This window comes from Ambystoma mexicanum, chromosome 11, assembly GCF_040938575.1.
Source record: "Ambystoma mexicanum isolate Mex_15411 chromosome 11, UKY_AmexF1_1, whole genome shotgun sequence".
In the NCBI taxonomy this organism is placed as follows: domain Eukaryota; kingdom Metazoa; phylum Chordata; class Amphibia; order Caudata; family Ambystomatidae; genus Ambystoma; species Ambystoma mexicanum.
The window spans coordinates 309,551,095-309,577,399 of NC_090934.1; the positions used below are offsets into that span (position 1 = coordinate 309,551,095).

General features: G+C 44.8%; 1 protein-coding gene across 2 annotated transcripts in view; it reads left to right on the forward strand.

The window, feature by feature from the left end:
- The window catches only part of ZCCHC17 (zinc finger CCHC-type containing 17), a 262,713-nt gene that overhangs the window by 48,605 nt on the left and 187,803 nt on the right, over window positions 1-26,305 (forward strand). For both annotated transcript variants that reach the window (XM_069623041.1, XM_069623042.1), the window contains exons 3-4: window positions 5,258-5,315; window positions 7,279-7,379. In XM_069623041.1, the coding sequence (XP_069479142.1) occupies window positions 5,258-5,315; window positions 7,279-7,379 (159 nt within the window). The remainder of the gene's footprint in view (window positions 1-5,257; window positions 5,316-7,278; window positions 7,380-26,305) is intronic.

The window sequence follows — 26,305 nt, forward strand, 5'->3', positions numbered from 1 at the left end:
CTGTGACTCGTCCCAAGGGCCATGCAGTTATAACTCTCATAATGTGTTCAAAAACAGATGTTATATGTTAAGTTAATCACATAGAGAGGCATAATATATAGGCAGATGGATGGTATCAACGTGAATTGAACTCCCAAGGTTCCATGGTGTTAAGTCCTTTATCTAGTGTTTTAAGATTGGAAATCCACAGTTGTTCTTGGCCTGAATAAGTCCACTGGTGACAATTTTCTCAACACAGAACCATGTAAGATCTTCTACATTATGGCTTGTCTCCACAAAATGAAGAACCATGGGGGCATTAAGGTTGCAGGTTCGAATTTTTGAACGATATTCGTTGATACGAACATGTACCTCTCAAGGTTTTTCCTATATAGAATTTATTGCATGGGCATTGGACCGCATATACCACATTTATGTTTTTACAACTGGTAAAGGTCCTTAAGTCCCATGTTTTTCCTTCTCCCACAAATGTGGTCATTTTCCTTGAATATTTACAGGCTTTACATGAAGTACAAGGATAGTGGCCCACCACTGGGTTCAAATTGATGTCTCTAATGAGGTGACATTTTGTTGGAAGTCGGTTAGCACGGGTTAGTTTTTGTCTCAGGTTTTTCCATTTCTTAAAGGCAAAAAGCGGATTTGGCAATTTCATACCCGTTGAATTGAGGATTCTCCAGTTTTTCAGGATAATACCTTTAATCGCCTGACTGTGCAAGCAAAAAGTAGAAACGCACACCAGTTGTTCTTGGTCTAAAGTCCTGGTTTTCGGGCTTAGGAGTGCTTCACGATTCGTATATCGTACTCGCTTTCTGGATTGTCTAACCAATTTCTTGGGGTATCCTCGTTCAATGAGCCTAGTTTCCAAGACCTCTGCATGTTTGTTAAAATTGACCACATTTGAGCAATTGCGTCGAAGTCGTAGGAACATGCCATGTGGGAGATTCTGCAATAAGCTTTTAGGATGTTGGCTGGAAAATTGCAGTGCAGTGTTTCTTTCCGTTGGGTTCCTAAATAGCTCCAGTTGTATATGGCCCGATTCGTTGTAAATGGAGAGATCTAAGAACGAGATTCTCGTGGTGGAAAATTCGAAAGTAAAGTGTAAGTCATCATCCATTTGATTAAGCCAATTCACAAATTGGAGAAGTGTTTCCGCATTACTTTCCCAAATTAATAAGATATCATCAATATATCTTCGATATAGCTTAATCTGTAGAAAAAATGGATTACTGTTGTGTAACACTTTCTTTTCTTCAAATAGGGCCATAAAAATAATAGCCAAATTGGGGGCAAATGTAAGGCCCATTGCAGTTCCCTTGCTCTGCAGAAAAAAGGTTTCTTTAAATTTAAAGAAGCTATTTGCCAAGATCAAATCTGCAGCTTGACACAAGTATTGAGTTGGCACATTATGTGGTAGAGGATGCCTATCCAACATAATTCGTTGGCTGTTGACCGCTTTATCCTGTGAGATGTTGGTGTAGAGTGCTTCTATGGCAAGGGTGACAAGAATTTGTTTGGTGGAATCAAATGTTGACCCTTCCAACAAATTGATAACATCCCTAGAATCCAATGTTGGTTTTGGCAGAGGCTTAATGAAAAAATCGATATATTTTGACAGGGGCTCTAAAATCGAGCCACACCCGGATACAATGGAACGTCCAGGTGGTTGGTTAGTGTTTTTATGGATTTTAGGGATTATGTAGAACAGGGGAATGCGCTCATCGGAATGATTAATGAATTCAAATTCTTTTGTGGAAAGATAGCCTTCCCATTGAGCTTTTTCACTGAGAGCCAATATTTTTTCTTTTATTGCCAATGTGGGGTCTCCATTGATTTTCAAATAATGACCTGGAATAGCCAACAGTCTTTGTACTTCTTGGTCATATAGATTGGCATCCCAAACCACAATGCCACCGCCTTTATCGGCCTCTTTAATCACTATAGCTGGATCATTGGACAAGGTATCTATGGCCTGAAATTTGGCCAAACTAAGATTAGGTCCACCATTGTTCCTTACAAATTGGATGGATTTTTCAAGTTCTTTAAGAACAATTTTTTCAAATGTCGCCACTTCTACTCGGACCTCTGACGCGGTGGGAGTGAGAAGAGGATGGTTTAGCCAATCCTGATAAATTGTTCTCCATTGGACCATCTTTATCTGCAAAGTAAGCCTTCAATCTGATTTTCCTCAAAAAATCTTTAACCTCACTCGTAAGAGTCATTGCACTAGCTGTTTGTGTAGGTACAAACGAGAGTCCCCGTTTAAGGATAGATAACTCATGTTCGGTTAGTATCCTTGATGATGAATTAAATACTGGTAATGGTGTTAAACAAAGACAGCTTCTTGTTCAATGTATTCTTTGTGTGTTATTGTGGATGAATTTGACCTTTTCTTTGTGCAAATTGGGGACTTGTCTTAAAAGATTCTTCCTATGTCACAGTAAGACACAGTGAGACAAATACTGGAGCGCACTACACTGGCCCTCTCGTTGGTGTAAGGTTTTTGCAACAGTTCTTAGTTTACAGTACGGATACACATCCATGCTGTGGTGTTAACCTCTCACAATGCCTGCTAATGGGTCTACCGAAGCGGTCCGTGACAAAAATGACAAGCAGCAATTATTTACTGGACTCGTGTAAAAAGATTGTTCAACACAACACATTAGCCCAGCAGGCCCGTAATCAGGAATTGGGGTTGTCCCAACTATTGCACTCACACATAGAAACATACCAAAGTTGCTGACACTAGTTCCTGGATTAATGCAAATATATAGGGACACATTGCAACCTTGGAGATCATGCTAAAACAGCTGGTAATTGCAAAATACCCTTTCCAGTAACCGCATCACTACTGGCATGGAGGTATATACCTTCCAGCGATTAATACCACCATATTTCAAGGTGCAATTCCACCTTGCAAATGTACCTTTTTGTTGCCCCAGAATTGGAGGTAAAAATTGTAAAAGGTCCCCTGAAGTGTTTTGAATTTCTGTTTTGCCCATCCAACACAGAGGCACACAAAACATTTGTTTACATAAATGCAGGGAATCTATTTTGTATCAGAGCATTTGAAGTGGATAGAAAAGTGGGCATCCGTGCCCATCATGTCACATGTAATTGTTAAAAGGATCAGAATGGACCCTTTTGTACATTACAAAAATGTAGTCGTGGTATGAGCTACTTCTATGCACTGTCCATTTCCACACTCATTATGAGGGTGAAAATGGAAAGACTTAAAGGAAAAAAAAGAAAAAAGTACCTAGTGGTGATGCTGTAATTGGGATGGAAGCTGACACAAGGGTGGCATGTTGGTTGCTATAAACGTTTATTTGAGGGAAAAAAAGGAAGCTCACTATCCCTATCTCTAGGAGGGGTTTCCCTGCCTCAAACTAATACTCAAGGATCTGTCAGAATGTCCATCAAAATCAAACTCCACCGTCCTGTGTCACAACCTACTTCTATCCCTTGCCCTACAACTAAACAATAGGATAATCCAACAGAAAGTTGGTTCTCCAGGGGAATGACTCCCTTCTCCTGGTATATGGGTGTTGTTCCCAAAATGTTCTCTTGCCAAAAAGGTGCCAGGGGGAATGGCTCCCTTCCCCTAGCTTGTAGTTCCAACACCTTCTACACTTAACTTTCTGGACCAGGAGAAAGTCTCCCTTCTCCAGGTACTGGTCTGTACTCTTCAATATGGTTCACAACAAAAGCCAGGGGGAATTGACTCCCTTCCCTTGGCATTTCTACATTGTACTCGAAAGGATTCAGTTCCCTCACCAGAAGAACTCCCTTCTCCTGGTGTTTGAGAGTTTCTTTTCAACTTGGGGTTTCTCTTGGCACTCTCTCACTATATCGGCAAAGTACCAAGTCCTTCTTTGTATCCAGTGGGCTTAGCTCTGCCACTGTGATGAGGAAGATTTCCTCGGATGCCAGTTCCAGTGGCATTAGCGTCCAAACCCTTCTCTGATCGTCAGTGGGGTTATCTCTGCCACTGCTGTGAAGATGGTTTCCTTTGATGCTTGTTTGACTTATATTAGGGTCCCATACCCTTCTCTGGTGGTCAGTGGGCTTCTCTCTGCCACTGCTGTAAGATTTCCTTGGATGCTTCGTTCTCTTCTGTTGGGGTCCTGGACCCTTCTCTGGCAGTCAGCGGGCTTATTACCGCCTCTTATATGAGGAACGCTCGTCAGATACACTCTTTACTCTCTTTTGGGTCACTGAACCTTGATGGCCCTCTGATACGCTTGCCCTGGCATGAGGCAAAGTCCTCTCTAGTCACCCCATGTCCCTACCAGTCGCCTGTGCTCACCATCACCTTCTGGGACTTGCTTGCACTGCGTTAGTCTTTCCAGTGAATGGGGTCGGTCTCCTTCCCGCATCCTGCAGCTGTCTGCTTTGTTACTGCTTCTGCTGTGATTCTGCATATTGTGGCCCCTTGCAGTCTCGGCACTGTTAGAGGATTGTGCAGTCCTCCTCCTGGAGGTTGTGCCACTGCCTGCCTGCTTTCAGTTGGGCAGGATCCTGTCGACGCAGGGCCCTTCACATACTCCTTCAACCACTCATTGGTTTCGGGTCGAGTGCGGGCTTCAAATCTCCCGTTCTCCAATGAGGAAGGAAGATGCTGACTACTTCTTTTATTTCCACTTTATAGTGCTTACTCCACCCCGCATAACATCAACTGTTGTCAATGGCTCCTTGGAACTCCTGATGCCTCATGTGAGCCACCTCGTCTAAGTATTAGCACAATCCGTAATCCTCGTATTTTCTGTGCTCTTCTTCGTCCTAGTATTTTCTGTTTTGTCAGTACCCCAGGTACTACAGAAATACACAGTGGTTTTAAATGAAGGGGGTGCTAAGGAACATGGGGGTGTGACATTCAATGGGTTGTATCCAAAGTGGTCGTCTGTATCCCTATAGGGGAGTCCCTCCCTATAAGGTCATCCTGCATGAAACCACCCAATGGGGGGAGTATTGGGCAGCGGCTGCACCTCCCTAGCCTCATGGGAAAGGGCTCCCCCTTGGGAGAAGTGATGATGCCTAGTAAATCGTGTCACTACGGATTGGTGCCAATTGTAGTGCTGTTTTCCTCCATCTGGTTTTCAGCAGGGAATACCTCTCAAACCGTAATAAGACCCTAGGAGTTTTACCTTATTTAGCTATTGCAGGTATTAGTGGCTCTACGTCCTCACCATTTAGAAGTATCATTTGCAGTAAATGTAGTCTTCTGCTTGTTGGGTGATTGTCTTTGTATTTTTTGCAGGTGGCAAGTGTTAAAGAATATGGAGCCTTTATAAAAATTCCAGGCTGCAGCAAGCAAGGTACTGTCTGCTCATGTATCTGCCTGTTTTAAATCTTCAGTTTTTCCTATTTATTTTGTAAGGGACTTTCCCACTAGCCCATCTTCTGTGTGTCTCGCTTTTGCTACCTACAGCTTGCCACTTCCCTTGCTGCTAAGCACTTTTCTATCTTTAATGCCTTTTTACTTTTTTTGTTTTCCCTTTTTTCTTGCTTTATCCATTTTCTCTTGATTTTATTTTGCTTGACGCTTTTATCACTTTTCTTTCACATTTGCACTTTTCAATTCTTTGCTCTCTCTTTGTTAGTTCCAATTCTGTATCTTTTTTCTTTTATTGTATTTTCCCACACCATCAAAATATGGTCTTTTAGTTTGCACTTTTGTCTAATTTCTTAATTGTTTCACCTTTTCTTTCTCTGTTTAGCCAGCCCTTTTTCTTTCTTTGTACTCTGTTTTCCTGTACCCCTTTCTCATTTCCTTCCTGTCATAGTCCAACCTTTTTACTTTTTGCATCGTTGCAAGGCCCTTTTCCTGGTCTCTCACTTTCCTTATTCATTTCACACCTTGTTTCCTCTTTTCTTTTCCCCAGTGTAGCCTTTGCATCCCTTTTTTCTTGAACATGTATGTTTCCCCTTTACTTTGTTCTCGTTTTTGTCCCCATAACTTCAATGTTTACATACCCCTGATGCAGGCCTATATTTTCTGTTTCCCTCATTAGGCAAGCTTTTTTATTTTTTACACTTGGCTTATCTTTCTATTGTCCCTTGTTCTTTGGATGTTTTCTTTCTCGTCTGTTTGAATTTTCTTTCATGTATCGGGTTCATATTTCTATCTTTTCCTTTAGGTTTCCTCTGTTAAATATCATTTTGTCTTATCCATCGTCTGTTTTCACCCTTCTTCTTTGTATCCTTCACTACTGGAGTATATTTCCTAGTACATTAGTAACCAGGGCATGGTGTGCAGCCAGAACACAGACTGTCGCTAGTGCAAGCAGGTATTCAAAGCAGCTAGAGAGCAGCACCCATCTCGCCCCTCCAACCTGCTTTCGGGACAGCACCCCAGATCCCACAGCAGCCACATCATAACACGCAATCCTAAAACATGCTACTCAAGCCACTGATTACATTAGGAAAAGGGAATGTATTTCCCACGCAAATACACACTACTAAAGTATTTTTCCATGCTGATTACGTCACCATAATCGACACTGAAAAAGCAAACTTCGTGTTTGGCAGAGCAACGCTGAAGATACATTTTATTTTTCTTGTTTTAATTTGAAGAGAGGCCTTATCAGTCCTACCTTGTGATCGAGGGTGCTAATAGTGAAATTATCTACCAGGGTGGGCTGACCTTGATGGTAATGGCACCATGCATCTCATTAAGGGCTCTTGATCAGGCCTTTAACGCCATTGTCGGTCCTCCCTGGTAAGCAATATCACCTTGTTATGTCCTATTGAGCACTCTATAGCCTGCATTTGAGTCTATTTTTGCTTTGTGTTCAGTGTCCCGGCCACGCACTTGTTCATCAAATGTTTTAGATTTTTATTTGGCTGTGTAACTGTCCGAATGTGCAGTTTTCCTTTTTAGGGTACATCTCAAAATCTACTTTAAACCCTTTTCCAAGCTTTGCCAATTCGGGTAGATGAGTGAATTTAGACAGAACGTAAAAGGATTTATACACAATTTGATGTGTGGGGAAAGTGGGGATCATAACTTAGTTCAATATGTTAAGCACTCGACTATATCTCCTGTTGTAAATGGTTTTGCAGAGCTTAATCTTACTGTATCAGACTACTCATTTCAAAGAAGCTTAGGTTGGCACCGTTGCATGCACACTATAAAGCATTTTGATGTGCAGACCATGCTCCTGATACTCCACTTTTGCTATGAGGTATTTTTAAATGTCTATTTTTCTTTGAAAGTCTTTTTTCACTCTTTCCCAAAAAAACATCTTTTTGCTAATATCCATTTATTTTCATATTCAGGCCTTGTTCACAAAACCCACATGTCAGCCTGCCGAGTGGATAATCCCTCCGAAGTGGTAGATATTGGTGAAAAAGTATGGGTTAAAGTCATTGGGAAGGAGGTAAGTTTCCAAGTAAATTCTCTAAAAAATACGTATTTTTGGATTCTTTTTAGTTAGTGGAGCTTTGATGGGTCTCCTGCTCTGGGGTTTCCCTCATTCCAGGTGCCCCATCACATTCTAGACCACTGGCAGCCCAGAGGTCTGATGCTTTGACAGTCCATACCAGTCAGTTTCCATATTGTAGATTAGTGGATACTGTCCCAGGGCTGATGACCTGGTATTTTGTGATCAGCGACTCTAACCTCCTAAATAGCCCAAGTTGGAGGAGTGATGACACCACTGCACACATTTGCAGTGATTGTTGCAAAAGGAACATCATAGATAGTGAATGGCTGAGCAGCCGTACATGTCAAATACGAGCTGTGAGGGTTGACTTGTCATGTCTCCTCACTACACACCCTTCTATGATGGACATGCACTGACATAATACATTTGTTTAGCATTTTGAAGTACATGTGTCGATCATCATATCTGTAAAATTAGAGCTTACTCTGCAACAAAGCAATTTGAGTTGGCTGCCTACGGTGAAGCCAGCAGATGACACCTTGAGTTGTGAGATTAAATATTTAAAAAGTAAAAGTGTGCCCCTATATCCAGAAAGGGGTAGACCAAAATGTGACTTCCCCTGGGGTGTCCTTGCTTAAAATTCCACCCTCCACCATTGAGACTATACGTCGGGCACTCAGGTGTTGACTATTAATTAAGTTAATCAAACACCATAAGCCTCCACCTGCTGAAAAAGGCAGCAGTCCCCTTTTCCACCCCCCCCTTTTCCTAAAGAGACTTTTACATTTTTGTAATGCTCGTAACCCCGCCACCCCATCTTTTCCCAAAGCCTACTGATGGGGAAGTGTGTTACAATCTTGATGGCCGTGCAGAGTATGGGCAACCCCTCTGTCCCCAAGTATCACACTGACAACACCAGAATACTGTCTGTGTGATCTTTGAAGCCACAGGTGGAAGTCCGTAAGCCTGGGCGTGGGGAACAGCCGGAAGAACCCCTTGAGCGCTGCAAGGCAAGGTGCAATGTGGTTAGAATACAGGGCAAGGCAATGTATACTGAATGCAAAATACAAGAGCACGATGTACCTGTGAGGATTTGAGGGTGGTTCCGGAAAGGCCGACGGAGGCGTAGACCTTCAGACAGCTGTTGGGCCAGACAAAGGGCAAGGGTAGGTGAACACCTAGTGCAGGACCGAAATCCTAAAGTGGTACGTGATCCGTAGAGAAAACCAAGCAGTCTGTGGTCAAAAACAGGCGATCCAGGTCGAGGCAGATGAAGGGTTAAGAGACAAATACAATCCGTAGAGCAAAGCGTAGTTCGGCAGCATGTAAACAAAGTTCCAAATCAAGTGAGGGGTTAAACACAGAGGAGTCCGTTTGGCAAAGCGTAATAGTCAGCAGGCAATCCAAAGTTCCAAAACAGACGAGGGCTAAGCGTAACAGTCCGTGAAGCAAACCGTGGTCAGGCGATGGACACAGATCCTTAGAACGAAGAATGAGCGTCACGTGATCCAGACGAAAACAGCTGTGAAGCAACGTCTTCAGTTTCCGGTCTTCCTTTATCCCTTGGGAGAAAACACGTGACCGTAGTCACGTGAGGTGCGGAAACAGAACGCTGCGGCGTTGCTAAGGGACCATGAGTCACGTGATCCGTGACGCGCCGTGACGCGCAGGTTCCCGTGAAAGCCGTATGTCTCGGCGATGAAGGAGTCTCCACTTCTTTTGCCAGCGATGTGAAGGGCGATAAACGCCAGTCCTGCCAATCATGCCATGCCGTGCCCTGCTGTACAGGAAGCGAGGAGGCAAAATGGTACATGTGTCAAGGTGTGTGTGTCGGGTGGCAAGAGGGGTGGAGGCCACAGATGGGGTAGGGCGTGTCTTTGTTTTCATAGGTGTAGCACGTAGCGTGGGTGGGGCGGCGTGACAGAATCCCCCCTCAAAGGCCCACGACCCCGTGGGCTGGCAGGGTTATCCTCATGAAACCGCGAAACCAGAAGCGGAGCCTGGACATCCCGGGAGGGAACCCACGAACGGTCCTCGGGACCATAACCCAGCCAGTCCACCAGATACTGGAGGCAACCCCTATGGACACGGGAACCAAGGATGGCGCTGACCTCATAGACGTCCTGGGAAGACACAGAGACAGGGGCAGGAGGAACCAGGACACGAGTAGGAGCAAGGAAGGGCTTGAGGAGAGAGGTATGAAAGACCGGGTGGATCCGCCAGGCAGGAGGAACAGACAGACGGAGAGCCACAGGGTTCAAGACCCTGGCGACCTTGTAAGGGCCCACAAAGCGAGGTAACAGCTTGCGACAACCGGGGATCCGCAAATGTCTGGTCGACAGCCATACCCGATTGCCCACATGATACTCCGGTGCCGTAGCCCGCTTCCGATCCGCCTTAGCCTTGATCACCGACTGGGCCTCACGGAGATGAACCAGAGTCTGGGCATGGACGCCAGCAAGATCGCGCACACAGGCGTTAGCCGCAGGAGTGGCAGAGGAGAAATCAGGGAGCGGTAAGGTGCGTGGATGTTGCCCATATAATGAATAGAAGGGGGAAAACCCAGTGGACGAATGTCGGGAATTGTTGTAGGCGAATTCCGCGAGGTAGAGCAGATTGGACCAGGAATCTTGGTACTGAAGGGACAGGCAGCGTAGGTATTGTTCTAGGGCTTGGTTAACCCGCTCGGTCTGTCCATCGCTTTCGGGGTGATAGGCCGAGGAGAAGCAAGCATCGATACCCAGGAGCTTGGTAAGAGCACGCCAGAAACAGGACGTAAACTGTGATCCACGGTCCGATATGATGACCTGTGGCAGACCGAAGAGGCAAACGACCGACTTGAAGAACAGGCGAGCCAAGGTTGGGGCTGATGGTATGCCCGTACAGGGAATGAACCGGGCCATTTTAGTGTATGAATCGACGATAACCCATATGGTATCGTGACCTTGTCTGCGGGGAAGATCTGTGATGAGATCCATAGAGATAGTGTGCCAAGGCCTGGGGGAATGGGCAACGGTAGGAGCAACCCTAGAGGCCGTCCTCTGCGTGTTTTGCATTGGGCACATATCGAGCAGGTGTTTACGTAATGCTCTATGTCCTTTCTCATGGATGGCCACCAGCACCAACGTTGTAACAATTCTAGGGTGCGTTGTTGCCCACGGTGGACGTTTATAGCAGCATCATGTGACCAGGCAAGCGCCTGGTTACGTACATCACATGTAGGGAGGAACAATTTCTCTTGAATAAACGGCAACCCTTCCCGGAGGGCAACGTCCCATTCGGCGAGTGCATGAGGATGTTTGGAAACCCATAGTCTGATGGCGGTGAGGATGCGTGGGGATGGTGTACACATACATATGACATGGCCCTTCCCTAACAGTGTGTCCGGAAACAATGACAGTGATTCCCCACCAGGAGAACGGGAAAGAGCTTCAGCCTTGCCGTGGATGTGACCCGGTCTGTGCTTAACAACAAAATCGAAGGCAGCAAAGAACAAGTGCCAGCGCACTTGTCTGCTGTTTACACATTTCAGGGAGGCCAGGTCTTGTAGGTTTTTGTGATCTGTGTAAACCACCGTCTGATACCTTGCCCCCATAAAATGGTGTCGCCACGTTTGGAGGGCGTCTTTGATAGCCAATAGCTCTTTCTCGGTCACGGTGTTGTGTGTTTCGGCAGCCGAGAACTTCCGTGAGTGATAGGCTACCAGATATAGGCTACCCGTGGTTGGGCAAGGCTGAGATAATATCGCACCTAATGCAAACGAGGAGGCATCTGCTTCCGAAACATAGGGAAGGCCAGGGTCAGGGTGTTGCAGGACAGGAGCAGAAACAAATCTGGACTTAAGCGCCTCGAAGGCTTCCTGGTGTACAGAGGTCCATGTGAACGGGACAAGAAGACTAGTCAGAGTGGTCAAAGGTGAAACAATAGAAGAGAAGCCGGCGATGAATCTCCGGTACAAATTAGCGAAGCCGAGAAAGACTGGAGCTGTTTGATGTTAACGGGAGTCGGCCACTCCGTGACAGCCCGTACCTTAGTCTGATTCATGGATAACCCTCCGGGGGAGATGTGAAAGCCTAAGAACTCCACTTCCTTTGTATGGAACAGACATTTCTCGGGTTTGGCGAACAAGGTGTTCGCCTTGAGGCGAGAGAGGACCTCCCTAACATGACCGACGTGTTCCTCCAAGGAGGATGAGTATATCAATATATCGTCCAGATATACCACCACGAACGTATCCAAGATATCAGAAAATACGTTGTTGATAAATCGTTGGAACGTTGCGGGGGCATTACAAAGCCCGAAGGGCATTACGGTATATTCAAATAACCCTTGTCGGGAACAAAACGCCGTCTTCCATTCGTCTCCACGCCTTATACGGATTAGGTTGTACGCTCCCCTTAGGTCCAGCTTGGTAAATATGGAAGCCTTGGTCAACCTGTCCAACAGCGTGGAGATGAGCGGGAGGGGGTACCTGTTTTTTATGGTGACGGAATTCAACCGCCTGTCGTCCACACAAGGGCGTAGATCGCCTTCTTTTTTCGGCACAAAAAAGATCGGGCTAGCAGCAGGGGAACAGGAGGGACGGATGTGACCTAGTTGTAAGGCCCGATGGATGTACTCTTTGAGGGCTAGTTCCTCTGACTGGGATAATGAATAGATCCTACCCCTGGGAATGGGAGCATCTGAGACCAAATCTATTGGACAATCGTATGGTCTATGTGGGGGTAGACCTTCTGCAGTAGCTTTGTCAAAAACCATATGAAAATCGTGATAGTCAACGGGTATGTTCGGCATGACGGCCCCCACGGTATGCGAAGGCACAGGGCCTGAGACTGTGTCATCGATGCGGGTGGAAGCCATGGCACCAAGGATGGTAGCAGGAGTGGAGACCGAATCCACTTCTGTGTGACAAAACTGTTGGCACACCTCTGACTCAAACGTGACTTGTCCCGTTCCCCAATTTATCAAAGGGTTGTGCTGTCGCAACCAGGGTATCCCCAATATGATTCCGAACTGAGGTGTAGTGATAAGGTCAAATGACATGGTCTCTCTATGGGTACTCTGTATCATTACTTCCAGAGGAGCAGTTCGGAACTTGATTGGGCCGGAAGATAGGGAAGTGCCATCAACCGCGTGTACGGTTTCTGGGTGTTCTTTTCTGACCAAGGGCAGATTGAGACGGTGGGCCAAGGCAATATCGATGAAACAACCAGTGGCCCCAGAGTCAATCACAATCTGAACAATGTGTGCGATCTCCCTAGTGGGTTTCAGAAGGGCGTGGACTACCACCGGTCTGATAGGGCCGAAGGCGGGTTCAGCGGGGGTCATAGACAGGCTCGCCGGTGCCCCCTGTATCACGGGCGAGCCTTCCGAAAACCCGGGGTCTTGTTCTTGGGGCGTCGGGGGCATTCCCTTACATAGTGTCCATTCAACCCGCAATAGAAACAGGCGTTCTCAGCCCTCCGACGTTCTGACGTAATCGGACTTCGGATACCTCCTATTTGCATAGGTTCAGAAGCGGTGGTAGAAGTGCTCGTGCTTGGTTGGCTAGTGAACGTTGTTTCTGCCCTCCGCTCGGATCGCTTTGCGTCAACCTGTAAGGCTAGATCCACCAGATCCGTGAACACTGAAGGAAGGGCAGGAACCACCGAGAGTGCGTCCTTCATGGTGTTGCATAGCCCACGGTAAAATACAATAGCTTTTTTCTCCTCCGGCCAGGAGGTCTCGGCGGCAAGCTGGTTGTACCGTGTAATGTACTCTATCAGTGTTTGTTTCCCCTGTGTTAAGTCCAGGAGTTCTAGGTCCCTTGATTGGGCCTTATAGCGAGTATCGAAGACTTTGGCCATTTCTGTTATGAGAAGATCGAAATCATACAAAGCGGGGTGATCGTTCTCCAACATTGGATTTGCCCAGGTGGCCGCCACCCCAGACAGATGTGACAGAAGGAATGCGGCCTTAGTGACTGAATCGGGGAAAGCCAAGGGTCTGCACAAGAAATGTAGTTTGCATTGATTAATGAAAGTACAGTACTTCCGGGGGTCCCCCTGGTAGCGTTCTGGAGCGGCAAGAGGAACGGGTGTCGGGAGTAACACTGGAGTGGGTGTTGGGGCCTGAACAGGTGCTAGTCGGTCTGGAGGGGCTGGGTCCCCGAACTCGGCGTCTGCGGGTAGTGGGTGTTGGGTGCTCTGTAAGGCGTCCAGACGGTGATGTATGGCTGCTGTGGCGGCGGCCATGTCGGTCCTGAGGGCCGCCACTGCCTGCATCAACGCGGTCACTGGATCCCCGGTGGAGGGATTCATACTCTGGATGACCAAAAAGGCTTCACAGACTGTTACAAACTTGATGGCCGTGCAGAGTATGGGCAACCCCTCTGTCCCCAAGTATCACACTGACAACACCAGAATACTGTCTGTGTGATCTTTGAAGCCACAGGTGGAAGTCTGTAAGCCTGGGCGTGGGGAACAGCCGGAAGAACCCCTTGAGCGCTGCAAGGCAAGGTGCAATGTGGTTAGAATACAGGGCAAGGCAATGTATACTGAATGCAAAATACAAGAGCACGATGTACCTGTGAGGATTTGAGGGTGGTTCCGGAAAGGCCGACGGAGGCGTAGACCTTCAGACAGCGGTTGGGCCAGACAAAGGGCAAGGGTTGGTGAACACCTAGTGCAGGACCGAAATCCTAAAGTGGTACGTGATCCGTAGAGAAAACCAAGCAGTCCGTGGTCAAAAACAGGCGATCCAGGTTGAGGCAGATGAAGGGTTAAGAGACAAATACAGTCCGTAGAGTAAAGCGTAGTTCGGCAGCATGTAAACAAAGTTCCAAATCAAGTGAGGGGTTAAACACAGAGGAGTCCGTTGGGCAAAGCGTAATAGTCAGCAGGCAATCCAAAGTTCCAAAACAGACGAGGGCTAAGCGTAACAGTCCGTGAAGCAAACCGTGGTCAGGCGATGGACACAGATCCTTAGAACGAAGAATGAGCGTCGCGTGATCCAGACGAAAACAGCTGTGAAGCAACGTCTTCAGTTTCCGGTCTTCCTTTATCCCTTGGGAGAAAACACGTGACCGTAGTCACGTGAGGTGCGGAAACAGAACGCTGCGGCGTTGCTAAGGGACCACGAGTCACGTGATCCGTGACGCGCCGTGATGCGCAGGTTTCCGTGAAAGCCGTATGTCTCGGCGATGAGGGAGTCTCCACTTCTTTTGCCAGCGATGTGAAGGGCGATAAACGCCAGTCCTGCCAATCATGCCATGCCGTGCCCTGCTGTACAGGAAGCGAGGAGGCAAAACGGTACACGTGTCAAGGTGTGTGTGTCGGGTGGCAAGAGGGGTGGAGGCCACAGACGGGGTAGGGCGTGTCTTTGTTTTCATAGGTGTAGCACGTAGCGTGGGGGGCGGCGTGACAAAGAGCCACTTTGACTCTTTCACCAAACATCCCCACCATCCATTTTCACAATTTTCTTATTTTCTCCTAAATACTTTCTCCTCCAAACCAGATTCCTTTGTCCCAACTTAACTCTTTCTTCATATTGGCTACCATGTGCCTGCTGCTCTTCTCCTGACTGCAAATCGGCCAGAAAGTTGCAAAGAATCTCTTGGTTTGCAGTATTTGTTACATTTAAAACCATTTTAAACACTCTTTCTTTATTCAAGTCTAGTTATTCATGATCACATTAATGTGAATTTAGAAGTTCTATTAAGAGTTTAAACATTCTGTTCTGCTGGCAACTTTTCAAAAAGACTTCAAATTTGTATATTATAATTATAATGGTGTTCTTGAACCTTTAATCGAGTAAACAGCATTAAAAAAAAGTTTATTAACATTTGCTCTCTTTCTCAGCCAGAAACGTGCTGGGCTATTGGATAGACTTTACAGTAGATCTCATAGCCTAGCTTTTGGATGCCTGGAAGTTCTCACCCTGTCTGCCAACATCTTCCCTTTACTAAGGAATGTGTTGAGTTTTATTAAAGCACCATTTGGTCCGTAAACCCAGGGGAAAAAACAATGCCAGTTGTCCACGTTGGTCCTGCTGGTGCCAATTAGACTAAAATGGAACAATTACATTTTACTACTATTCGCAGCCCTATTGATTAATACTGTCCTTAAAGTAGTTAGTTAATTTGGAGCCCATAAACCAAAGTATTTTGATTTATCAAAATTGCAATAAGTATTTAAAAAATATTTTTCAGCATCTCTGCCATAAAAGAAAATACTATCAATACTACAACACACACATTAAACACAATCATACTAAAAATCTCTATTATATTGCAATTACACGTGCAATCATAATTAAAAGGATTAATATCAGCACAAAACAGAAATAAACTGATTAACACCAGAGAGAGCGTCATAGTAAAAGCTAACATAAATCGCAAAAGTAAGCAAGCCAAACTGTGCAAAATCAACATATCTCCACCTCAAAAAGGGGATAGCAGCATGCAAAAAGTGCAAGTGCTCTAAAGTGCTAGTTGGTCATTGATTCTCTTCCCCCTTCACTCCTTATGGATCCGGAAAACAGGGGCCTCATAAATAAAATGCAGAAGCCTTAAAGTATTAGTTGACTTCTTTCCCCCGCCACCTGGGCAAGTTATGCTCCACAGCCGAGCAAACAACAATCATCCGGCCAGAGATGCCGGAGGAAATTGGATGCAAGTTGGAAAATAACATGGACCTAGTTGCATTGTATCACTTTTCCCAATCTCTGTCTCAATGCTCTCACCAAGTGATTACTTACGGAGTGGACTGCTAAGCTGTTCCTCGATTTATTTATTTAATTTTATTGGTTTAAATTCAAACCTTTAAAATATTACTCAAAACAATAGTCAGCACAAACAAATAGCATCATCCTCCCTTCCCACCTCCATTGTCATATTATTCCAGCTTGTTCAACATAAATGAGTCATCTTAATTTTGTTTAGGACCTTCAATCTGCGGCCGATCGGGCATATTTAGTCTCTCTTCTATTGAAGCCAGAAAGGAATTTAAAGGCATAATGAGTTTCATGTCAGAGCCGTTCCACATTCTCATCCACCAATCTTCCGCACACACAGTCGGATGATCATCATTCCACCGCCCAGGTGAATTGATCTTACATCTTTTAGTTCCGGGCAAAATAGCACAAGCTGTTTAAGTGATTCAACTTCTTTATCACAAAAGCAGCAAGAGAGATTCGATCCTATGTTACATGTCCAATGGCTTGACCACTCTTTGGTTTTAATCGCGTTTAAGCGGAACAGCGTAAAAGTCTTCAGGCTTTCGGATTTGGAAAAAGATGCAGATATGTTTGTAACACGATTTATGGCACAGTGGGCTACGGCACAGTATCATTGCCATTGGTTTAATCGGGAACAGTGGTTTCAAATACATTTTCCTCATATCAGAGTACCCTGTACAAAGTAGCATAACGTGGGCAATGCTCTCAGATGTTTTGTCACAGAGTGGGCAGTCATCCACACCACCACTGCTCCAGTTACTGGTCCATTGCCTTGCTGGTTAGATGCCTAATCAGAGTTTAATGAAATTAGATCTCAACCATTTAGGCTGTACGACACCCAAGTATTCCTCCTATCCGGGGGCTGACTTACAATCCCAATATGCCTTTAGCCTGGGTTTCTAGTTAACCAAACTTAATGTCTTATTCTGCTTTGGCCTTAAGAGCACTTTTAATCATTTGCTTAGATGTGATATTCATGAACTCTGGCTGGTCCCAAAAAGTACCTAGTCCGATTGCAGCTAATTCTTTCTTGACATGTAAGAACCATGGCAATGAGGTCCCCCCTGGATAAGCCATGAGGTCCTTGACCGCCTCATGTATTTATGGAGTTTGACTTTAGTCCAGATTCTGGGACAAAAATACATGGGTTTTGACCTACACGATGAGTCTAGTCTCTCTAGATCCAGCTCCAGAAAAACAGGCAGACTTGGAGCACTAGTTGGTAGACCCACTGCATTTTTGATAAAATTATTCTCGATCACAGTCAAAGAGCCACAATTTGCATGTCCCCATAATTCTGCCCCATACAAATCTGCCTGCCTAGTCTGCAGCTTGTACGCTTCAGTGGACACACTGACCGCCCTTCCCCGCATTCATGAATAAACCTAGCAATCGCACTACTATATCTGGTGAGATTCAGGCAGTCCATCTGCAGTCATCCCTTACTTTGAACCCAAGATAGTCGTAGATAGCCACCTGCTTAATGGGCTCCCCAGTTAGGTTCAGCTTTAGCTTTACCTTTGCCTTCCACTTTGCCCCATTACCTCTAATTACCAGGGCTTTGTTCTTGCTTGTATTAACGGTTAACCCACTATCCAGGCAAAATCGCATGAACTTATTTAGCTGAAACTTGAGACCCCTTGGTTAGACTGACACAAGTACCACACAATCTGCAAACAGGAGGATCATAATTTTGTCTCCTGCAAGATATTGAGCATCAGAGGGGAACTCAAGCAGCTTTTTGATTACAACATTGTTAAACAGGCAAAATAATTTGGGGGCAAGGACGCAGCCTTGCCACACTCCCATCTCGGTTGCTATCATCTCCGTTATGCACCCATCCAACTTCCACCTGACTATGGCCTTGTTATTAGAGTGGAGTCCCTGGATGGCTCTTAATAGAAGGGGTGAATGTTCATACCTGCTAGGACTTTCCATAGTCTTGCTCTCTGGATTCTATCAAAGGCTGTTTTTAGAAGACTGTCTACAAAAACATTTTCCGCATGGTCACATATTTATAGCACAATAGCTGCAGGCGGAGACTTTGATCTGTTGTGCTAATACTTGACTGAAACCCTGCCTGCAAGTGGTCAATACTGTTCTGTTCATCAATCCAATTCTCTAAATGTCCTAAAACTGCCTTTGCAAAAATGTTGCCACTTGCATCTAGCAAAGAGATTGGCCTATAGTTATCCCAGTCCCCTTTTTATATATCGGCACAGCCTCGACCTTGGTGCAGAAAACTGGAGTAATATTTGATTCTAGAACTGCATTAAACAATCTTGTTAGATGCGGGATCCAGATCATAGGTTCAGAAATATATAAATAGACTGGGATTTTGTCCGGCCATAGGGCATTCCCTGCTTTCTGGCTCATGAGGGCCAGTCTTACATCTTCACAACTCAGAACGACCGGCACAAAGTCTAATGCTAAGGAGTTTAGTTCATAAATTGCTACATGCTTGTAGTGATCAACGGGGAATCTAGCCTCACTATACAGGTCTAGACAATGCTTGTACCATGCTTGCTCAGGAATACAGCCAATTAATGGGTTAGGATCTGCAGCACCTCCTGCCTCCATCAGTTTCCAAAATCTTTGGGATTCTCTGTTGATAATGGCCATTAGCAATTGGCACCACAGATCCTCTGTGTAGGTCTCCTTTTTGCTTTTGATTAATTTTATACTCTTTCCTGGCCTCACATAAAGCGGGTATGCCAGCTGTGGCAACCTCCTTTGCTCTGTGAATCTATAGCCCCTTTGCTATCCTGCATTCCCTGTCATACCGGGGGTTTTACTTAAGTCAGAATTTTCTACGAGCCTAGCACTAGTAGTGAAGTACTTTCCCAGATGCTCGGTGGCTTCTGCGTGGGCCATGACAATATCCACAATTGAGCGCAGCTCCTCTAACAGTAAAGCTTCTAACATGTTATAAATCTCAGTTGCTGTATCTAGCTTTGCCCACTTAATAGCTCTCCTTGCATGCCTCCCAACAGAGGATGGTGTACGCTTGCTACTCTTGAAATTACTTCAAAGTTCCTTATGGATTTCTATAAATCTATATTGACCAATATATAGTCTATAAGGCTACTGCCCACTCCACTTGCAAATATGTATGAGGTTGGGCTGTTTCCTGGGAATCTTAAATGATATGCCCTCATGCTTCAGGCCATCACAAGGCTGGCTACCTCCTCGGCATTCTGATATTTTCTCTTGGGAAAGGGTACAACAATAGTCTTCACTCGCCAGGCTGTCCTCATCCTCACAGATGTCCCCCATGACCTCGAAGGGTTCAAACTGCAGGTTGAAATCTCCAGCAACAATTCTGAAATTATGCAGCCACTTTTCCCTAGAGACACGCAGTCTATGATTTAAAAGGTTAAAGATCCTTCTTCCATTGCCCCTGTCCTGTTTGTTATACAGGTTGATAAATACAATTTGTGCACCCCCTTCCATACTGAGATGCAGCTCCACAAAGTCCTTACATCCATTATCAACACACGTGCCAGATGTGATCATTAAAGCCTTAACTCAGATCTTAACTCCTCCACTTGGCCTTCCTCCGTTACCCTGAATAGCTGGTTGAAAAAAGGTGGCATAACCCTGGATGTGCAGGGGTTCTAATGCCCATGTTTCTTGAAAAAAAAAGTACTTCATGGACCCAAATGAATCTGAGCCATTCCTCATCCCCAATATATTTCCCAAACCCGCTATGTTTATATGCACCTCAGGACCTGCCTGGGGTTCTGTTGCAAGCACATCAATGTTGTAATCAGGGCCAGACCCAGGGTCTGTACCCCGCCAGTCTAAATCTTCTGTGACACTTCTCATATTAGGAGTCTCTCAGTTATTAACCATGGGGATTCCCCTCGTACCTGGCTCGGCCCCTACGCCATTCTTCCAGGATGTTACGTTATGTACCACTGGGTTCGTATCGGGCCTGACTGGCTAGACCCTTGGGCTGGAATACAGAGTTGTTATAAGCCTGCCTCTGGTCCAACCCGCATTGCTCCACTGGCCTGAGTCTACTGTCCTTTACCTCTGTAGTGAGTATTATGCCAGTCGATCTTGCTTCAGCGGTAGGGGTGCTGAACCTGATGACTGTATCCAACCCTTGTGGTGGGATTGCACGTATTTCCATTACCAGTAGTCCTTCCACCAATTATTTTGTTGCAAGTTCTACTTTAATGAAATTCCTCTGCTTATTTCCAGGGTAATGTTATTGCTCACAATCTAAGATTTCCCTTTGTAAAATAGAGTAGTATCCTTGCTTGGCCCTGAACCAGTGAGCCACTTTATTAATAGGTGCATCCCTTGATTCACAAGTTCCCTTCTCCACCTTGGATACAATCATAATTCTTATCTACTATATCACCGATTTCGATCATTGTCGGGTAACCTCGTCCCTTTTGGGATTAACACTGGTTGGTTAATCATTGATCCTTTGCCTGGTGGATGTTTAGCTACAAATTCATCAATTACCCTGTCTGTCTTCTTCCCAACAATTGCCACTGAGTTCTCTACAGTCCTACCTTCTATTGAGTTAGATAACCTGGACTTGAGAGGGCCCCTTCATACAATTCCGGTCTGGTTGACACCTTCATATCTGCTACCTTTTGCCTCAGTGCATCTATAGCTTTATGAAGTTCCACAGTTCTGCTTTAAGCGTTGCTATAAAGTGGATACATTAATTTACAGCGATCGCACTGGGTGTGAGGTGGTACTCTGCATGCTTCTACTTGAATTGTGGGTACTGCTCTCTGCTGTATACCTCAGTGGTCTTACTGGGCTCTCCAATATCATCAGTTATTACAAGTGGGTCCAACCTATTCTTGATAGTAACTTCAGGTGGGTAATTGAATTGTAATGAGTCTGCTGAGCTGGTTCCTTCCAAAGGTGTGGGGTCTACTTCAGTGGATGGCAAGACTGAGGTTGCTAGTTCCAATTCTTCTCTAGGGTTAATACCATTAGTGCAACTTAAAACCTAAACTGGGACTTTAGAACTCTTTCCCTTGGCCTTAACTGATACTTTGGGGACCTCATAACCTGGGAGAATCTGTCCATCATTAAGAAGGGCTCGAAGAGTGGTGTTGTCCCCGAGACTCCTTTTTGCTTGGGCTTTCATGTCGGCCACACTCAAGGTCTGAGCCTGTTAACTCCCATTACTGTCAATTTTCCCGCCCTGTGAGATGGCAAATCCTATTTGCAGAAGGTCATTTGATGGATTGACCGCACAATTAGTCAGCTTTCTATTATTATTATTATTATTATTATTATTTGTATAACGCGCCACATGTCCATGGGCCTCAATACAAATTCAAAGTTTCCCATTAGTATTCCACACCTGGGGAGGTACCTTACAGTTTCCAGGCGCTTCAATGTCATCTAATAAGCTGACAATCTCATCCATCATCTTATTGGCTTCATAAATGTGTCTTGTGAATTTATCTGATTTCTTTGCCTCCCTCCCATTAACCGGGATCGAATGGCCTTTCTCTTAACCATGATATGAATTAAGGTGCAGGAACCAAAGGAAGAGGGTAGTACTATCTGACAATGCCCAAGTGACAGGCTAACCACCAATATAAAAACAGAAGGTGCTATTAATGTGCAGAGCAAATATATAACCTGCAAATAAATGTTAAGTGATTAGAAGTAGAATATTTCAGTAGAGATACGTTAGAAAGCTGTGATAGATACAATAAGTGCAAGACAATATTTGCAATTGTTGATAAGTTAAAACAATCTTCCAAATTCTAGATAAGCAAAACACAAGTTGTTGTACACCACCGCCTAGGTGAACAATTAACAGTGGGGAGTTGACAAAACCGATTTGCTTTCCTTGAAGTTAAGAAAGAGGAAATAGGACAATCAACCCTGGCCAGGAAGTGCTCTACTGCTCGAGAGGCTGCCTTATTCCGACCCCCCCTCTTTGCCCCATTAGATCACTGAATCATCCTACTGAAATGATAAGCACAAAATAGGGCTAACAGAGCTGGCCAAAATGATCAATAAGGAACACCTTTACCAAACTTTAGGTGGGCAGTGGTCAACAGTGGGTAGCAGATGTCTTCTAGCCAGTTGAATTGTTCCCAGAAATTAGTCAAGTTTTAATCTAAATTTGGCCATCACTCACCATAACTTCACAAGTCTCCATGGGGCTGTACTGTGATCCATATCCTTATTACAAGCGGCGTGATTCCATACAGGGAGCCAAAGCCTTGCCGCTGGGGCTTACCGCTAGGACCCCCACTAAGATTCCCTGTCTCCCTCACTCACTAGCACTGGTGTTAATCGGCCACTTCTATCAGATACCCTTCTCTTTCTTCTCTTCCAACAGTATGTCCCCGGTCCAGTCCAGACCATTCTACAGTACTAACAAGCGGGAGCAACGTAGTTGCCCCTCACCGCCTGCAGGGCAGCACACAAAATAATAAGGTTAAGAGAGTGTCTCAACTCTCCAAGTGGCTCCTTGGGTACTGATTACTGTGGATGGCGCTAAACACTGCGCCGTTCTCCCGCCGCGGGCTTCACCCGTACGGGTTCCTACTTAAGTCCCAGCGGGCTTGGCCAAACTGCCCTAACTTGTCAGAGATGCTGCAGATCACTGTGGATGGTGCCAAACACCGCACCCTTGTCCCCGATATTGGTTTTATGACCAATTATCTATAATTATTTATATATTTATTTGCATGTTTTTCGACTATATCACTCTTCTATCACCTTTATTCTTTATTCTGTCATGATTTATCTTGTGGTAAGCAGTCAGAAACTATTTATGAACTCTCTGATGGAGAATGACAGTGGCAGATGTACGATTATGATTGTACATTAGCAAATATTATGGCCCTGAGGAAGTTCTTTTTAGAATAAAACGTGTGTAGGGTGTAAAATGCATTTGTATCAATGAATGCACTCGCATATCAATGAGGGGCAACACATGCCCAGTATTAAGACTGTAGAACCTACTCAGGGAGTCCCTGTATAACCATACACTGGCAGGGATATTGAACGAAAAAAACCACACTAAGATAGTGCATGGTGAACTACTATGTATTACTCCTTTCATATCTCAGAGCCTCCTACGAGGTCAATATAGCCTATGCAGGAAAGCCTTGTGGCTAATCCAGTGCTGCAGCATGTGTCTGTGTCTACTAATGAAGAACTGCAGTACTCTTCATGATTATAGAAAATATTTATTACATTGATCTTGTGTTAAAAGACAATACATATATATATATATAAATTCAACAATTCATTTGGACTCATTCTTTTTACTCACTCATACCTAACTTCACACCAAAGTTTGTAAAACTGTACACAAGTGACTGTACACAAGTTTTTTAAAAAGTGTTACGCTGCAAACTGGTACAACATGACAATTTAACATTTAATTATTATTGTAGTCCCCGTTTGTCATTTTTGTTCATAGCTCTCTAAGTATCTTGATAAGTGTGAGCACTCTATAATGATGTACATGTGCCTATGGATAGCTTATCTTTGAAAGTGCTAAATAATCTTCCACCTTGTTAACTGCTCATACAGACTCGTTTTTATAAGTTGTCCATATTGTGCTAAAGCTCTCAGTGCCTCTAATATATGGCGCCTACTAGCAAAAACTATATTACAATGTTAAATGGCTACGTCTAGAAAGGATCAAGTCTCTATATCTATAGTAGCGATAGTTTCAACGGTGGCTACGTCGTCTTCATGATTTTCTGGAATACTTCAATGCAAAAACATACATCAGGGTGAGTCTATGAAGTTTACTCTGATAAAAATACACATTAGCAGTGGACTGCTAATTGAAATTAAGTGTCCCTCAAAAAAGTATCTTGTAATGTGAGTGCTCTTCAGGGGAAAATATCAGGAAAGCTGCAAAACATGTCTATGCGCTGCCTTTCATGGGTAACCCACTTCTGTGTGTTTCTCCCTGTATTAACACTATGGCATCTTTTAAATCAATAACTTATTCTTGTTTTCAATTAAGGGCTATATTCTCATACTAACGAGCAGACAGCAACATATGTTTGTGTCATTATTGAATTCATATAAAAATTGTTTTATTTTTATATGTATGCTGATTAGTAGATTGCTTAGTAGAGGTGCAAAACATTACAATAAACCAGTTTTATTTTCAACAGTAGTTACACTGGCTGTCATTTTGTAATATCTTGCAGCCCACACCAATCGTCCATTTTCTATTCTTATAAGTCATTGGACCTTCAGGCCAACCCTAATCTATAACTCGAGTTCTCCAAGATTGGACAACAAAATGTTAATAAACCTATAATTTAAAGTTTATGCCTATTGTTAGTAAAGATTTTCTTTCTGCTGCATTTTTCCCTCCCATACACTTCTATTTTTGGACACCCTTTTTTTGCTTTTTTTTTTTTTTTTACTCTGGCCTGACTCTTTGGAGCCAAGTAAGCCTCCTGCTCTACTTCCCTTGCTCATTTGTATGGGGAGACTGATCAGTCCATAAGATTATTAGTGCTGACAGACTATGGGCCTCATTACAAGTGTGGCGGTCCAGCACCCTTGTTTCCGGACCGCCACAGTACGAGTCTGCCTGCCAGGGCCGCTGCGCCCGACAGGGCTGACTCTGCCAGGTGCAGTGGCCCCGGGAAGCAGATTCTTCACAGAAGTGCCGCCACCGTTAGCAATGGTGCCAGTGCTTCCGTCTCCCCACTCCCACAGAGTCCTAGAAATAATGAGAAATGAGTCTGACAAGATTGCTTGGCTTCTTAACAGATTTCCTCAGAATGTCTGCAGAGCTATTATGTCGTTGGCGAAGCCTGAGTACAGATTTCAAAATATGAAAGCAGGCTGTGCTTTTAAAGTTTGGGAAGACACCTGCCCAGTACTTAAAGACGTTTAGAGACCATAAGAAAAAGGAAAATGGTACTTGATTTACATATGTAAATGATTCTTTGAAGAACATATGTGGATGGGTTGAAGGCCATAAGGTAACCTCTTTTGAAGGCATGATGAGTCTCGTCATGCTTTAACATACTTGTGCTTCTTGCTCCCCAGAGCTCAAATAACATTTTGCATATTCGAAGGTGTTAGATCAAAAAAAGCTGGCCATTGCAGCTGATCTGTGGGTGCCCCATAGTGTGCTTCATGAGAACCTGCATGGTTCTGTTAATCATGATGAGGGGAAAAAAGCGGGAGCAAGAGGATGGGAGTACTGATAAACCTGGTTACCGTAAGGGCCACAAAAGATTTCATAAAGGGAATATATCTGTGATGCTGGAAATGCATTGGAGGGACAGGGTCTCCATATCCTTGTCCTTTACTGCTTTTTATCATGTGTTCTGTCGTGTTTTCCGCACAGGAGTTCATGTGGGACTCCTGGTGGTGCAGCTCTCTTTTGGTTTGGTGTACAGACCCATGGGATACCCTTATGGCACCCATGGGTGGGGGTAGAACCCTGAGCCCCTAGTGTATGTTTTTGGGCATCTGTGTGTGGCCCACATAGCAGGGTATAGGCTGGTGGCAGCTCCATGCTGAATTTGACAGGTGCTCTGAGTATCCTCCATTTTGTGATATTCAGGCCCTGGAATTGGAATCAGTTGATTCCTGATAGGAAACAAGATGGCCCCTCTTGCTTTCTATTGCCTGTTACCTTGTTTCCCCAAAGTCCTGGGAAGCCCTGACTCCTTCCCCCTGACTGGCTGTTGGGTGGAAGTTCCATATATGTGTTGTTGTGAAGTCCAGGCCAGACTGGCTGGAGCCTTCCCAGTGACTGTATTTTGTGGATACACCCTGTGGGTGGGACCTGGGTTAATGGAGTGTGTGACCAATATGCACTTCTTGTTGTGGATGTCTGGTTTCTGGTGTTTGACACAATGACTGAGACAGCCCTGCCGAAACTGGTATGAATGCAGTGTGGAGTGTTGAATGGCTGCGTACTTGTCCCAATACACATAATGTGTTTTGAGTGTCTGGAGAGAAGTGAATGGCCTGAATACACTATGCATCTGATTGGCTGCCTGCCTGCATGAATGCCCTTCTGACCGATTGGTTGCCTGAGTGTGACCCAGCAGAATGAATGGGAGATCAACTTGTATATCTGGGGGCCTCTCACTGCTAGAATTCTTGTTCAGAAGCTGAAGTCCACTACAAAGAGTAGCTGGAGTAAACTGAAGCTTAACCTTGAAGCCCTGCTTGAAGAGAAGTCTTGCTGCTGCTCTACTTCATCA